Below are 17,292 nucleotides of genomic sequence, written 5' to 3' on the forward strand. Positions count from 1 at the left end.
ACCCATCTTGAGGAGTTTGCCCCCTCACATATACTAATGTGCCACAAACAGGACTTTAATATCACCAACCATTCCCATTTTATTACGGTGTCTCCATATAAATGGCCCACCCTGTATTTCTGTCACAGTTTTTCACTGAAACAGCCGCGACAGCTTTAAATGATCGTTTTCTGTTCCTAAATTGGCCAACTTGTTATTTTACATATTTAAATATGGTAAATAAAACTTACTTCTACAAAACCTAAACTTTCGATTGATATGCAAGTCACTTTTACTAAACACATATTTGTAGGTGTTTCTTTTAGCTTTTTTTTTTTAAATGAGAAGTGCCTGAACATGTTAATTGTACAGTACACTGAGTAAAACAGCTTTAAGTTGTCCCTCCACCAACCCTGATTTGGATATTTGGACCGATTTCACAGACACAGGAACGTTACACAAAAAAATAGTACATTACACATTACTTATTATGTTTCTTAAAAGTAATGCAGTACGTTGTTCAATTATTTGTTGGACAGAGTAATTACTTTTGATGGTTCAGATGGTTCTGTGTAGATTATCTTACTTTCTGCAATATGCTTGCTTTGAACTTAAATGCGCTGAGTGTAATAGGTTGATTAGATACTATGTTAAAGAGGAGTTGAGCAGGTGTCCCTAATGAATTGTTGTTAAGGTTTCACTGTTATCAGATTGAAAAGAACTCCTTGCTCAAAACAATGGTGGTCATCAAATTAAAAGAACATTAAGCTGGGTTTCTGTCTTGTAATGAGGCGTTTCATTCTTACAGCATTGGATGAGGCAGTGGGTTAAGCATTTATGACACCTAACATCCTGCTACAAGCAAAACTACGAGGATGCCAACAGATTTAATCAGCAAAGCTTTCTAACAGTAGATGCACTTCAGTGTCGAATCTCCTCCTACTGGCGCAGAAATCGATGTCTTTCAGAGTGAGCTAAGCGTCATGGTAGAAATTATTACTGAGATTGTAGACCTGGTTTTACTGATGTAAAGCCAGCTGCTCAGATTTCATTTCTTTGGTCAAACATCAAGTTTATTATTTAATGTCGTTGTTTAACGTAGCGTCTTTTGTTTGCTCGTCAGGGGCGGTGAATGCACTTTAAGGTCTTGTATGTAGTCCTTCCTACACCACGTTTGGAGCTCTTTGATCTTTCCTGATCTCCAGATTCACTTGAGGTCTCTGACTTTGAAGCAGCGTTTTGCAATGATGAAGGTAAAATTTAGTTTTGAGTAAAACCTTTGATTAGGATTTTTTTGCCACTCTGAAGACCAACTCTTTGTTTCATGTATGTTATGAATAAAACAACTGAACTGTGAACAATTAATCTATCCTCCGTTCATTATTATTTTTTTTTAATAGAGAATTTGACCAACAAACGTCAAACAAAATTGTGCTTTGTGTTCGATTAAAAAGAGGACTAATTATGAACCTCAAATCACATTTTTCCCCCACTTAACATGACTTATAAAGCCTGTGCAGCATGCCCATTAACAGTTCCACTGAACGCATGGCGATCAAAGTATTTTTTTTTTTCTGTTTCTGTGAACTTTCCTCAGTTTTGTGCAGTGCTTAAGAGTGTGCACACATGTACAGGGGGTTGCATCTAATAATTACTTTTAACATAGCTCTCATTTTATCAGTCTGAAAAATGTTGAAAAGAGGGGAAAAAACAGGAGCAGGAGCTTGCTTTTGTTCAACCAACTGTATGAAACTGATGTCTTTTAGTATTTTGAAGACAACCTGAAGTTTAAAATTATCACACAGGAGTCACTCCTATGGTACCACTGGTAAATAGTTATCTTAAAAAATAAATTAAAAAAACACACTAAAAGCTTGCTTTTTCTAACTGATTATATTACTGAATGGGCTGCTGAACTTTGTCTTCTGTATGCCTTCCTGTTGTTGTTTGACTCATGTGTTAGGCTTGGCAAACAACGCCCGTTCATCCATCCATTTTCTCAGCCAGCTGGCTATCTGTGGTTGCAGCCAGCAAGATGATGGTGGGATTTATTAGTACATGGTAAACTTTAAGTCAGCATAGTGAATGTCTTCCTCACTAGCAACATGACTTGTAGCCCACAGCTGCAATTTGCTGAGAGTTTCTGCAGCTGAAACAGTATTGGTATTTTTTCTAAAGTAGTCTAGATCTGAGCAGCAATCCTGAGTGATCATTCTGGCATGCTATAGCAGCCTCCAGATGTGATAAGTATTCAGGAGACTAGGCTTCATTTCCCCCGATTCCACTCAGGGTTTGATTTGATGACATTATGACTTGATACAAGAATGGGAATTTCCTTGCTAGTCAGCAGAAAACTACAGTTAAAATAAGTACACTTTTGATCTTGAGATGTAGGGAAAATCCAAAATAAATCAAGGGGAATTATTAATGAAGCATTACACATAGGCCTTTTTACAAGAGTATCACCACCACTTTGATGTGGTGTCTTAGATATGAAATGTTGTTGCTAGAAGGCATTCATTGACATTCTGTGGAACAAAACCAACTTTTAGGTTCATCGTGTCACAAATGTTATCTTCCAGTACCAAATATGTTATTGTATAAACAGCTGAGTACATGTACAGGATCCACTTTCATTGCTCATTTGTTAGATTGCCACTTCATCATGGCGTTACACTCTGATCTTATTTGCTATGAAAGGAAATTTAAAAATAAATTTTAAATGTAAATTTTACAATTTTAAAAAATAAATTAAAATGCATGTAATGAAAGTAATCATTATTCAATAATTTAGTTGAAAATTAACTTTAGAAATTACTCATAAATTACTTATAAAACGTAAGACTGCTAAATAGTAAAATGTAGGGTTTTTGCGGTTGTTTGTTCGAATGTCTCCTGCCAGTCAATCATTGTTTTTATTCTACCTGATCTGGCTGGGGTTTGTGTGTCTTCCATGTTATGACTTTAACAATGACAGGCTCCAGTGTGACTCTGACCACACCCAGAGAAATATCTGTAAGGGAAATCTAAGAGGTGAGGTCTACTGGTGCAATGATGAAGTGGGGGAAAAAAAGTGAAGATTTTCCACGATGTCAGCTAACACAATTGAAACTGGGGGAACAGAAAATCTATTTGCCAATTTTTTTTTAGACTGGTTGGTTTAAATGAGTTTGAAGTTGTGCAGGTTTACACAAAGACCGATTTATCTTAGGCCTAAAAGTTAGCCAGGCTACAGGCTAACTAAAAGCCAGTTTCCATGGTAACAATCTATAAAAACCCGCTCTCCAGTGGCACCAAATAACAAAAAGGACAAAAGCATTTCTCATACATTCTGGTTTGTTATTTAAGTCTATTCAAGGAAACTTGAGTATGAGTAGAGGTACTGAGCTTTGCCATGTTATGAATTAACAATACTAGTGGAATTTATGACAAATAACTAATATTGTCTTTGGTTTTGTCCATCTGTCACTTTGAGATCTACATATGTTCCTGCTTGGTTTGCAAAATTGTGTCCCCACTCCTGGGAGATCCCTCAGACTTCTGTGTCTGGACAGGAGCAGGGTCAAAGATATTTTTCAAAAGCAACTGTCTCCTCATCTCTCAGTAAGAAATTCTTAGCTGCAACTTTATTCCAGCTTTGTGTGACCGCTTATCAAGCTTGCCGATGTTGGGGTAAGTGAATCCAGATATAACTGAAAGAAATCTTGAATATTTTGAACTCCCTTCATAATACAAGGCTTGAGTTCTCCATTTAGCCGTCGTCGAGTTTTCTGAGTTTATATTCAGAAATTCCGGGATTGATTGCTTATATGTTCCATGAAGATGTGTTTTCTGCATTTGCTTGAATCTGGCATTAAGTAGAGCTCTGTTCACTTCATTATTCAGCTATTTCTTCAGTGTTAGGTCAGTATATCAGTTAGCACCAGTGCTCCATTGCCATTATAAGCCATGCATGTCTATACATCATCCTCCTTCCAGTGTGTTTTACACATATTCAGTGCTTTCAGATCTCAAGCTATTGCAGGCCTTTGCAATACTTTATTAAAGAGCTATTTCATTAAATACGACTCTTAACTGATACAGTCTCTCTAACGCACTGAGACAATCATATTGCTGAAAAATGTAAAATAAAAACATTCTAAAAAGTCGGATGTGATTTCATTAAATGTTAAGAGTTGTAACTTTCTATATTTCTGCAAGCTCAGAGTTTCATAAGCTTTCTAAAGATGCTGTTTTGTGGAATAAGAGTGTCAATGTCAATTCTCAGTTCGTGTTAGATCAGCGCTGCTTTTTTTTATACAAGAAAATGTGATTTTGACAAAAGCCGAACATTGGTTTGAGGTAGAACTCGTCTCACTATGGTTTCATTAAAACCGCATTCAGTGCTATCTGAAAGCGTTTGTTGATAGTAATGGAGCCCTTTCTCTGCACAAGCTTTGCTTACTCAGAAAGGTGTCAAAAGCATGAAGAAATGAGACATTTATTTTACCTATGTAAATATGTTCCTGAGGCATGAATGAATACATTTATGTTACAGACTTCACACATTGATTTGGTGTTCTATGATTGGTGGCTTTTCCATCACTGTAAGTCATTCACTGCCTGGTAATTAGTGTTGTGTTCGCGTCGGTCATGTCTCTCAAGGAAACACTGTGCCCTTGGTCTTCAGTAGGCACCGGGGGAAACCAGACATTAAGCCCTAATTGATAGCAAAGGGAGAGTGGGGCTTAGCATCTTTTCTGCTGACTGTAGCAGCCGATACATATCAACTCAATGTCCTACGCTGTGTGAGACAAAGGACCTGCTCTTATCAGGCTGTTGTTATTAGACAATAAAACATTTTATTATCCTATCTTTGGGATTTGTAGCCCCAAAACAAAATGCAGCCAAACCTGGTTATTTATCTAATTTTAAACATTGAAACTACACTGAAAGATTTGAGGCAATCAGAGCTGAAACTGCACACAGAATTATTCTGAGGGCAATAAAACACCTGAGTTCTTTGCAGGAGTGTGTGAACAAACTGTCCTATTAATTCTATGGGGGATATAATGATCTGTACACTGGGATTGTCTGTCATTGTCTCATGTTGGTCCTTGACTTGCATGGCTGTTCATGTGGTACTCGTACAACAGATGTTATAGCAGCAGCAGTGGCTTCATTTGTAGCCTGCTGTATTTTACTTATTTGTTCCTGGCAGCTTTTAGAGAAAGAAATCCTTTGGAGCATTTTCCTGAAACATGCAATTTAATTTCTCTAAAGGAGCTGAATATTTGTAGGAGCTGATTGTATTACAGGTTAATGCACTGAAGGTGGTGTTTAGGTGTGACTTGTCAACAAAGCAAGAGGGCAGCAAGCCTGATATTCTTTTTTTGAAGTTTCAATTGCAGTTTTTTTTCTCTACCCATGGTGTCAGCAGTTGCCGTTGATTCAGGGGATTTGCAGCTCCACATAAAAAATGCAAACATTTTGTTGCTGTAAAAATGTAGTTTAGTAAGGTTTCATTTTCCTTGACTGCTCTAGAACTAAAATAGTGTAACATTATAGGTCTTACTTTCTGATTTAAGAAAAAAAAAGCACCCAATTTTAGGGACCATTCACTCCAGTGAAGCTGCCTTAGTACTCCAAATATGGAACATAGAAATTTCCAAGTGCAACACTACATCTTATTAAAAATGCTTCCTTCAAAGCTCAAGACTGACAGCTTGGCTTTGTCCATCAGTTATGCTCCAGAAGAAATGCACATCATCTTGTCAGAAAAATAAGGAAAGTGGCAGCACTCTCTGGAATTGTTAAAATCCTTGGGACTAATTGTACTCTTAGATACGGACAAATATGTATATATAACTTCAGTTGTGGACAAGTTCAACACATTATTCCCAGAGGCACAGTCATAATAATTCTAAAAAAAAAGTTGAAATGGACCTCAGTCAATCCAAGACAAATAACCAAACAACCTTTGACAGTGGTGTTCACTTCGCCAGTTATGTTTCTGTGGGGAAAAATAAAAAATCACCTCACTGAAGCACCATAACACACATGCTCAGGAAAATTGTGCCTTGAAATTTGTCACCTTGCAACTCCCAGCAGCATTCAGCAACTACTCACAAACTGGTTGGGCAATACACAATTTTTGCCAGCACCCAAAGGTTGCCAACAGTACAGAGTTACTTTGCTCTGAATGCGATGTAGATTTGTATCCAGTCCTTCAGCTAAACCATTGTATTTACCTTTAGGAAGAAAACCAACAGGGCTTTCAATCTTGAAATCTGGGAAATCTTCAATATATCTAAAGTTTGTGCCATCTCTTTGGTGATGTCACAATACAATTTGATTTCTGTGTTTGGGAGACTGGACACAGCTACAGATTAAAATAAATAAATAAATGAATATACAAATAGACAAACAAAAAAAACCCCACCACCATAAGTAAGTTATTTGCCTGCAAGAAATTTGCATCTCTGCAAACGTTTGCATGCAGTTTTTTTTGTTTTTTTTCATGAAACAATCTTGTGAGAAAACATAATCGCTCCAGAAATCAATTGTTGTTTGCTGGGCCGTTTCAGTACACACAGTGACCTCTGTGTATTTTTGCCCTATACAACTGATTTTCAGTCACTTTTTTTTCTCCTTTTGTTAAAACCAACACGTGTAGAAGAAGTTAGGCAGCCATCAAGTTGCATTTACAGCATAAGGAGGCTGTGAAATGTATTTTTATGCTTGTGTTTGATGTGTTTGACTGAGTTATCGTGTTTCCTTAATCCACACTAAATGTAAACAATCTTCAAGTAAGGCAAATTCAATTTAAATCATTTGAGTCATTAATTTTATTACAGCTGTTACCTGATTAAAGTGAACAGTTTGAAATCCAGATGCAGATTATTCCAGTTCTCTGGGAATGGATATAACAGCTTCACACCTGCTCAGTGTTCTCCGTCCATATGTTGGCTCTTTTTGAAGGTGTTAACCTGCTGGAGCAGCTGAAAAGCAGAACAGATTAAAGTTTATGATAGAACTTCAGTTGCTACCTTAATCATCACCTCCTTTCATTTATTTTTAAACATAAATATTATGCTGAATATGGTCCTTGTAAATTAATGCTGTTTTTCAAGTTTTGCTTTGCATTTGTCATTTTCAGGATATAAATATGCACATATATGACATTATATCTTCTACAAGTAATTGGTAGTTCTGCATAAATGAGCCAAAGTAACCTTTTAATAATGCTGACTTTCTTCTTTGGTCTTTGTTGGTAAAAGATGAGTTAAAGTACATTGTGGTGCTAATTTTGATGCTTATAACTCTCTTGTTTTCATTTGCAGAAGGAGCTGAGTCTTCCCAGAAGAGGCAGTTTGTAAGTACCATCTTAAATGTTAAAGAGATATAAAGTAACTACCTCTTTTATTGATGCCCACTGTATTCATTGAAATAGTAAGGTGTGCTTGTCCATTCTTATGATCAACATGAAACTCTTAGAAGCTGTCCATTCATTAGATTTGTTCAAATGAAAGGAAATATTTACATGAAAGTTTAAATAAAGTTGTAAAAATGCCACGATATATGTGTACACTGAACATAAAGCTGAACAGTATTCATGGTATTTGGAAGGTTTTCAGACTGTCTTACATTTTAGACATGTTGTCTTTCATCTAAAAATGTACTTTAATATTATTATGGACTTTCCCCAACTCTCTACCCATACTACAATAATACTACAGTACATGAAAAGTGGTGTTTTGAGTGCTTTGTAACTCGAGGGTAAAACTCTGAAATACCTGGGAATGTCTGATTCTCAACATGTAGAAAACTGTTGGACAAAGGTGTGAGTTCAGTAGTTTTACTATGCAGATTTTCTTTCTTTCCCAGCTGTTCTGTGCTAGTTGATAAAGTATTAGCCTCATTTGGGCTCATTGTATTTTGTGTTGTTTGCCTAAAATAGCTGTTCTGTAACCTATTTAGCTAATACCTATATGAGTTCTTACCTTAAAGAGGTTTTACATATTGAAGGTGCTTGGTCATATACTCTCTAGAGTCTCTCTCTCTTAAGATGATGTAAGTAAGTGGAAAAACAAGTCAATTTTCCTTAAAAAAAAAAATCCTTTTATAGCTGGAGAAGAATGGATCTTGTTAACCCATGGCATATAAATTAACCATATTATACATGTAATCATCTTGACATGTCAGCGTATATATGACAGCTCTTGATTTGTTTTGTTGGAATGGAGTACTTGCCTCCCCCCCCCCCCCCCCCCCCCCCCCACACACACACACACACACTGTCATTTTGGAAAATAGAGGGAATATCAATTTGCATGGTGAAATAATTGACCTCTATTTTTATAATGGTCTGTGTTGTCATCAGAAAAGAACAGACATTTGCACTTATTTAGACTATCCTCCTCAGGCTGGCTGTTCACATTTGTGTTCACAAGCTTATCGAAGGTGCTCCATGGGCAGATGAGATGCAGCTTTAAGCCATGTGAAGCCATAAAAGACTTCCTCGACATCGATCCACTTTAGTTTGATTTATTTCCTGGTGGTGAGAGAGTTGTCATGACACCTTGCTGCTCTCGCTGCCACCTCACCAGAGAGGGCAGGTACTATAATGGAGGTGACCCATTACTAACATGCTGCTGTGAGATCACCAACTGCACTGGTGTATATTTAGCGAGCTAGAACCTCTACTGACCTTGGTAACCATAGTAATGCTGTTTGGATATGACAAACTTCATATGGTGGCTTCAGATGTATCAAAGCTTACTTTTATTTACTAAGCCAAAACATGGTTGTACTAATTTGTCATCTTTTAAAACAAGAAGAGAATATCAATTCTCATTAGTATTAGAGCTATATCCTCACTGTTGGTGCTTATTAAGTGTGGTTGGGTCACATGTTGATATGACATGTACGAGCCGATTAAAGAATATGCTGGGGGGGAGAAAAAAAAGCCAGATGCTCTGGCTACATCTTCTAATCAGTGTAAGGAAAAGTGCACTGAATTCAAAGTGCTTCCTTAGTGCTGGCTCAGTGTTGATTAAATCTCTGTAGTCTCTGAGGTTTTCTTGTGACAGAGAGCCATCTACTGAACATTTGATGTCATTAACATGCTGGCTGATGCCTTTTAATTAGCATTATCCACATTTTCTTTTCATTACTGAGGGCATTTGTGTTTATTTTTTTCCATGGCAGCAGAAGTGATGGATTACACCTCTTCAGACAGCCATATCTACACTTGTTTCCAGTATGAGTCATTCTAGTAGAGATATCAGTTTAACCTATTTATAGACTGACCTTAATAGTTGGAAGTCTTTTGCTGGGTTCTGAGACTAATTGAAAATCAATTATTTGTATGCAGATCAACATGGATCACAGGATTTCTTGACCATGGTTTTAGATCCTGTTTCTCATCCCCTAGCTAAATTATAGCCTTTTGCAGTTTTAGTGTACTAAACGTGTCATTCTGTCTAGCATCATCAGCTGCTTTGCCATGCAACAGGATATTAAGTGGCTCTGTTGACTGTAGATTCTATTACATTTAGTTTAACAGATGCTCAACCATGCTTCATTAAGTCAGTCGCTAGTGTTTACGGAGATGTTTGAGTCCTAGCTCACAGCTATTGCTAAATTTTAATTAGGTAGTCGACAAAAAGGTTATAGACCATTAAAAAAGATCAGTAGTTATTTCTTAAAACCATAAATGAGTTCCTTTGACATTGCTTGTTTGTATAGGCCAACAGTCCAAAACAGAAATATATTTACTTCCAGAAAGCAAAGGAAGGCAGTGTATCTAGAAAATTGGGTGTAGTTAAATCCCTTTTATTTTGTATTCAAGTACTCTTAGAGTAAGCTGAAATATTTCACAGTGGCTGCTGTAACAGTAGTAATCAATTATGTTAGTCACCAGAACGAGTACTTGCAAAATTCTGAAAATGTAAAAGTATTTCTTTTTTACTGCTATAGGTAGTGTATGTCAAGGCTGCAGTTCTATTGAAAATGAATGGCATACCGTATAATGATTAGTGTGTGTTCTAGTCTTCTAGTCTATGCGTACAGAAGAAAGATGCATACAAGCACATTAAAAACTATTTGTGACAAATAGTTTAGCTGCTGTGATAACTTGGATACGTTGGGTGTGGAATTACTTTGTGTTTCAGTAGAGAAAACTGATTTGCAAAAGTCAATATTCAAACAGTGCCACTGTGCTTTTCAGATCAACGAGGGAAATGCCTCCAATTTAGCAAAGTACCTAAAAGATCTGTTTAAGAAAATCAAGGTTACTGAGTTCTAGTTGAACGTCCAAGCATTATTCTTCTTATGTTATCCTGACATACATGGTACATTTTGTTTGAGGCAGCTGTGAAGGCCATATGCTAAAGCCTTTGCGGTGGGTAAGTTAATGTAACTAATATTAAGCTAATGTTACTAATAGGGTTAAGTTATGTTAGCTTACATTAGCCTTATATTAACCTACTATCATTCAGTCTGTATCGTATCAACAAAATATGTTATTTTGGTAGCAAATTTAATCAAGAGTAATGTTATTCTTTTACTTATACACGCTATTAACTTTCTTTAACACACAATGACCATAAAGGTCAGTTTTACAGTGTGGAAACACAACAATACTGTTTACTACTGGTTACACTGCAGATTTGATGAGAGCACCCAGATGCTGTGCTTCAGTTCTTACTCAGCATTGTTGCAGTAAAGGCAGAACATAATTGGATAATAAGTACCCAAGGGAAGCTGAACAAGCAAATAGGAAATCATTTGAAAAAACAGGTTTTAGCCCAAAGGTTATTGCAAAAAGATGTTAATCTCGAAAAAACGTAAGAAGAAAAATATCTCCACATGTCAGCTTTTAAAGGTAAATCAAAGATTGGTTTAATCAGTGTAGTCTCAAATCATTTAAAATAATTTGTCCTCCAAAATGTACAGAAGCTGTTCACTGAATTTCTCAAGGAAATTCTTTGTTATTGTTTATATCATTACCTAACCTTTGTTTCTTCTCTAACAAGTCTTTTTTTTGAATGTGACATCATTTAGATGACAGTCCCAGGAATCAAGTTCCAGCACTGAGCAACTTTAAGCAAGCTGTTGAATTCAGGTCTTTTTAAATAAGGTTTACATATTTGTATTCATATACTGAGAGAAAGGTAAGAGGAAAGTATGCATGGATGGTTAGATGTTCTACTTTAAGGTCTACATTTGCATAAAGGTAGAACTAACTTTCAAATGATTTCCAGCTGAACAGTTGAAGCTTCTCTCTACACTGTGAGGCTGTTTGTTTTACTTGTCCTTGGTACAGTAACAGTCATGCATTACATTAATTAAAAAAACAACAACTTACCGAGTCACCTTCCTTTACCAAAAGCCAGATATTTCAGCTATCACTGGAAAAAAAACTAGAAGAATGCAGTAAAATCTCAGCTTAGCCTTAGCTTAGACTGGACTTTCTATATGGTTCTACTTAATCTCTATAATTGCATTCCTGATGTACCTGGTGTGCTTGTTTAAATATACTGTAACTTCTATCCATCCATCCTTCTTCTTGTGCTTATCCAGGGCTGGGTTGCTCTCCCCAGCCACCTCATCCAGCTTATCTGGGGGAACACCAAGGCATTCCCAGGCCATCTGAGAGATATAATCTCTCCAGCGTGTGCTGGGTCTTCCCCATTGATGCCTCTTGGGCGAGGTGTTCCTCTCCCAAGAGGCATCCTTGTCAGATGCTCAAACCATTTCAACTGGCTCCTTTCAATGTGGAGGAGCAGCAGCTCTGAGCCCCTCCCAGATGGTTGAACTCCTCACCCCTGTCCGTGATCTCGTTCTTTCAGTCACTGCCCACAGCTAGTGACCATAGGTGAGGGTAGGGCGTAGATTGACTGGTAAATTGAGAGCTTCGATTTTACACTATACCACGACGGACCGGTACAGCATCCGCATCACTGCAGCCGCAGCACCGATCCGTCTGTCGATCTCCCTTCTCCCGTCACTCATGAACAAGACCCTGAGATACTTGAACTCCTCTACTTGGGGCAGGAAATCGTCCCTGAGCTGGAGTGGGCACTTCACCCTTTTCTAGCAGAGGACCAGGACTGTAACCTCTAGTTTGAATTAAGGTAGTATAAATCTATTGGATTTAGCATGTAGAACATATTGCCAACCACATCTGAAAGTGTTTTGTAGCTGTTGTAAGAAATTACAGTTTAAAAGCCGGCCAAGAAAGCCAATGTGATAATTCATGTAACAGTACACTGTCCCTTACAATAGCAGTGAATTAAAATGTTACCCTTGCGCACAAAGTATTGTAAAAAAAAGTGAATTTTAATTTTAATTTAAACCTGGCTAATGTCTTGTGTCTGCACATCCGGAAAAAAATAAAATAAATAAAAAATAAATATTTGACATTTTAAATAGCCGTACATTTGACCTTTTATACTCTAGATACAGCTTTACACCTCCTTATGTGGCACTTCCTGCTTTCTACGTCTGCAGTTAATGCAGTGTTTGGTGTCATCTGCAGTGCCTCTTTGCTCCTCAGACATGTTCGTAGTAATAAAGAATTCATTAGTGTACTGTCTGAATGAGTGAGGTCTCCTTTGCCCTCTATATTTCTCCAGCCAAATCCAGGTTGCACAAAGCATCATCCTACAGCAGCTATCTTTTGCAGTTCCTGTAGCTGACTCATTGCAAACACGTTTTCTGGAAATGTTTCTTTTACAGAGTGATGTCAAATTATTCCTAATAACCTCAATCTTTTGTAACTCAGCAACTCATTCACAGATAATTTCCTGTGAGTCATTGACTCATTTCAACTTCTTGGGATCTTGATGGTCTGGCAGTACGAATAATTTTGCTGATGATGAATAATAATTTTCAGGGTGCTTTAAATTGCTGCAGGACACTCTGGGTGCGTCATCCTACTGTACTTCTTTGAGTTTCAGTTTATGGCTCCCTAGCTTAAACACAAGCACTTCATCATTTCTCAGTTTCGCTGCATGTCTCCCTTTAAAAACAAAGCAAAACCAAAAAACATCTTTGCAGTTATTTCTGCGAGTTCGATTTACAGTCCTGCTTCCTGTACATTGACGGAGGCAGACTGGCAGTTAGCGATGCATTTTGTTTCTCTTCTGAAGATGACATCATCCCTGTGCTTGTGTTGACATCGCACGGAGCAGCCTCACATTAGCGTCTGTCAAGGTGACTGCACGTCCAAGACTTGCGTTTAATTTCTGCTCCGTAGCAAGTCACCAGCTTGTGAAGGGGTTGTGGTGGTGGTGGGGGGGCACAAATGTGCATGTGTTTGAAGGAGCAGGAGGCGTGTATTAGGGGAGGGGAGAAGGGGTATTGTCCTGCCTCCATTCCCTCCGCAGGCAACTGAGGATCTCATTTGACAGCTTCAAGGTGGAACGTGGAAAGACCAAAACAAGAGCCGCTGCCCCCCCCCCCCCCCCACCCCCTTTTTTCCCTTTTTTTTTTAAACCCCCCTCCCTTTTTTATACAGGGAGAGAAAACCAATCCGTCTCATCGTCCTGTGGTGGCTGGGTTTGGCTCTTTGTCAGTGCAGGGGGGGGTGGTAGCAGACAGGCAGTGTGAATGCATATCATGACCACAATAGAGCAAACGAGCACAGTTCAGCCATGAAAGCCCAGCGGGAGAGGCTGAGAATTCCAGGGCTGACGCTAGAGTGAGTATTTTCCTCCGTTATCCTACCCAGGAGACGGCTCCTCTGAAGTATGTAGCTTGATCCATCTCTGTGTCTTATTTGTTGCTGTCTTTTACTGTTGCTTTATGCTGTTTGCTGTGTTAGCATTAGCAGCAGCAGCACCTGCAGCAGGAAGTCTAAAGCCAGATCTTTAACAGCTAGGTAACAGCAGCTTACATGTGCTCGCGTGTCTGTGTTTATGTTCGTGTTCACAGATTTATGTTATCATGCACGGGCATGTGATGGACAGACAGATACTGTAACGTGCCACGAAAAAGGAGTGCCGCAACTGCACAATATGTTTTACTTGCTGGTGTGACACAAGCAAACAGTGCACACGTAGAAAGCATACACAGAGCAACACCTATCAAGAGTGTTGAGACGATGTTTGTTAGATGAAGCAGTGAAGCGTTGAAGGCTGTGTGGTTTAAATGTCAGTTTCCGCTTTTATCACAGCTCTTGTCATTGGTTTGATTTCATACACTTTTTATTTAGGTCAACAAGGCATTTGTTATGGTTCCCTCCATTTGAGGATTTAAAATCTGCATTTCAGGATACATTTTTACAGTGTTAGTCATCCATCAAACTAGACTTTTCTAAAATGTTTGGAATGGAATTTAGCAGATAATGATTGTATAATATATTATGTCATATTTTAAAAAATAAATAATACCTGATATAATTTGTCACAAACACTAGAGAGGCAGATACTGAGTATTAAGTAAGTTCCTCGTTCAATGGATGGATTACAACTCCACTGTTTTGGACTGCAGCTGACAAAAATAGTCGCTGTTCTCCTCTTTCGGTGTAGCAGGTCCAATTCTCTGCTTGGTGCAGGTGCTTGTTAGACCCTGCAGCAGGTCTTCAGACCAAAACAAGGTCTGCTGTTGCAAGCTGCAATCCAGTACAGTTTGAGTACATCGAGACTGTGGGATGACAGACTCAGGTCCTTAATTTTGCTTAACTGCAGCTGGGTGGTTAGGGCACGATGATATCCCTGTGCTGGTGGTGTTTCTGTAACATCGTAATAATGGTGGTCTATGATCAATATTACAGCTGACCAATGACATTGTCTCAGTATTCCGTTAGCATAAGCCAAGCTTGTTTGCTAGTGCTATTTATAACACACACACACACACACACACACACACACACCACACACACACACACACACACACACACACACACACACCACAGAAAATAATCAATCACAATAGAAGAAATAATTAATGATACACTTTTTTCCTTTTTCCCTACATTGCAAAGCTATTCCAACATGATTGGTCAGTTGCAGTTTTGATCCCGATACCAAGATTATTATGATAATGCAGGAACAACAGCAACATGAGGATATCAGATGCAACATGGTTAGCAGTGATGAACTTTCAAAATAAGAGCAAGGGGATTGTCCAGTTGTAAATGGTTATTATTGTTTTGGACAATTCTATTGTTTTGAAAAATATACAAATAAATAATAAATTCAGACTATATTGTGCAAAAGGCACATATCTGGGAGCTAACTAACTTGGATAATTAATACATGTGTTACTGATTCAAAGTATCTACAGTTCACATGTCGAGGTTCTTGGGCAATATGAATGAAGTCTTAATGGTTGTGATGAAATGATTGGTGGTTTTAAGCTTAACAGGGAAATGTCACTGTAAAAACCACATGGAGAGTTCTGGTTGTACCAGTCATCAGAAGAGTCTGTCGTAAAACATTCTCACCTTTACAGGACCAAATATTCTGCAGAGCAGACAGTTATGTTGAAAAATGACTCGATACACGAGGCCACATAGACTACAGTAGAGAAAGTGAAAGTCATTCTGTATGGGCTGACCAACAGGAGATTCACCGTCTCTAAAATCAGTTAAGACTGGTTAATCTATAACTGCTTTTATGAGCATTTTAGCGAACGCACATGATTGACATGTTTTGTTTTAGTCTGAATAGTCTACAAGGTCAGACATCCCCAATGTTAAACGAAAACTGGCGAACTAGACAAATGCCTCGGAGACCTGCTGTTCAAACACAACTTAAGTTCATTTGACAGGGATCATTTACTCTTCATGATGCTGCTGTTTTCATCTGGGCATGTGTCTGAGTTGTGGGGGTTTTGTCTTTGTGTGCGTGAGTGTGAGAGAGAGTGATAAAAGACAACTATTCACTAGAGTCCATTTAACTTGCAGCCTCACTCCCAGAAGCTTGAGCCCTACTCCCACTAGCCCTTGCAGTCCGTGCAGCCCACTGCACGCTTTTCATTTCTGGAGGTAAGCAAGAGTTCTTCAACCATGGATGTTTTGTTTTGAGGGGCCTGTTGGTGCATGTTACCTTGTCTTCACCTGTCATATGGCTCAAGCGCGACAACAAAATCATCTGCCATTGAAATGACATTGAAAGGGGAGGACGTGATACTTATATAATGTTGATAATGTCACCCCTTCCCCCATCTTGTCCCTCTCTGTTCTGAGGTTTAGGCTTCTCTTTCATGTGCTAAGTAGGATTTGTGGCATTTGCAATACATCAAAGTTAATTATGGTCTCAATCTGTGTGAATCCCAGGCTTGTTTCATTTAGGATTGAAGAGTATTCAAAACAGTAAAAGCTGGTAATGGTTCAACATCAGGGCTTATTGGTTAGATCTCAAATAGTTTATAATTAGATTTTAAATGATGCGTGTCACTCTGTCCTCTCTCCGTTCTCCACATTATACCTAGCCAGATGCTTTAAAACTGCGATTGTTCATGGGCCAACTATGTGTGCTTCACTTTGAAATGACAGAGTCAGGTTGAAACCATCTTGCTGGTGAGGTAATGTTTGTATAACTACTGGTGAGCTGATCAGGTAGTCTGCACACATGGCATGAAAGCACCAGATGAGATCTTTGTGTCCTTGTGTCCTCTCTACAGTCTGAGTCTGTACCGTTTTAGTGAAAGCAGGTTTTTTGGCTCCTATATTAAGTTTAGACAAACATTCTGCAGCATATTCTTTCACCATTGGCTCACTTTGAGTGAACAGTCTTAGAGTCAGTTCATTAAACATATATGTTTTACTGATATGAAGAGTGCCACGGTCTTCTGTCAGGTTTATTCAGCCTGAATCTAAAGCACACGTGCCAAGAAAAATGGGTGGAATGAAACTTGGAATGGATTTTTCTGCAGCTCATTCAAAACGCTCAATTCTGAGAATTTTCTGTATCAATGAATAGCATGAAAACACCCACCCATTTCACCTCTGGTCTCCTCTTGTTCCTGCTCAGCTTTCATAGAGAGTCAAGTGGAGCAGGTATTTAAGTGAGTCAGCTCCATACAAGAATGTAGAAAGGTTTTATTTTTATCTATATTTATTGACATTTTCAGATTTTATTCATGTGCCAGTGGACATGGTCACAGTTAAGAAGCCAAATCAGAACACTTGTGGTGATCCTATAGGACCATTACATAGCAACACATGTACCATCATAATGTATATCAATATATATATCAACCGTTTTGTTTTTTGTTTTTTTTTGTTTTTGTTGGTTTGTTTGTTTGTTTGTTTAATTTTTTTGTTTGTTTGTTTTTTTGGATCTTTAGCCATCAGAATTGTTGTTGTCTGAAGGACAAGGA

General features: G+C 38.2%; 1 protein-coding gene across 13 annotated transcripts in view; it reads left to right on the forward strand.

The window, feature by feature from the left end:
• The window catches only part of mast4 (microtubule associated serine/threonine kinase family member 4), a 98,445-nt gene that overhangs the window by 40,806 nt on the left and 40,347 nt on the right, over positions 1-17,292 (forward strand). For 8 of the 13 annotated variants that reach the window (XM_005929799.3, XM_005929803.3, XM_005929800.3 and 5 more), the window contains 2 exons: positions 7,302-7,333; positions 15,875-15,955. In XM_005929799.3, the coding sequence (XP_005929861.1) occupies positions 7,302-7,333; positions 15,875-15,955 (113 nt within the window). Of the gene's footprint in view, positions 1-7,301; positions 7,334-13,434; positions 13,667-15,874; positions 15,956-17,292 lie in introns of those variants that run through there. The other 5 variants (XM_005929802.3, XM_014335992.2, XM_005929808.2 and 2 more) reach the window with 3 other exon arrangements.

Source organism: Haplochromis burtoni, unplaced genomic scaffold (genome assembly GCF_018398535.1).
Source record: "Haplochromis burtoni strain Fernald_Lab_line unplaced genomic scaffold, NCSU_Asbu1 Contig_107, whole genome shotgun sequence".
NCBI lineage: Eukaryota > Metazoa > Chordata > Actinopteri > Cichliformes > Cichlidae > Haplochromis > Haplochromis burtoni.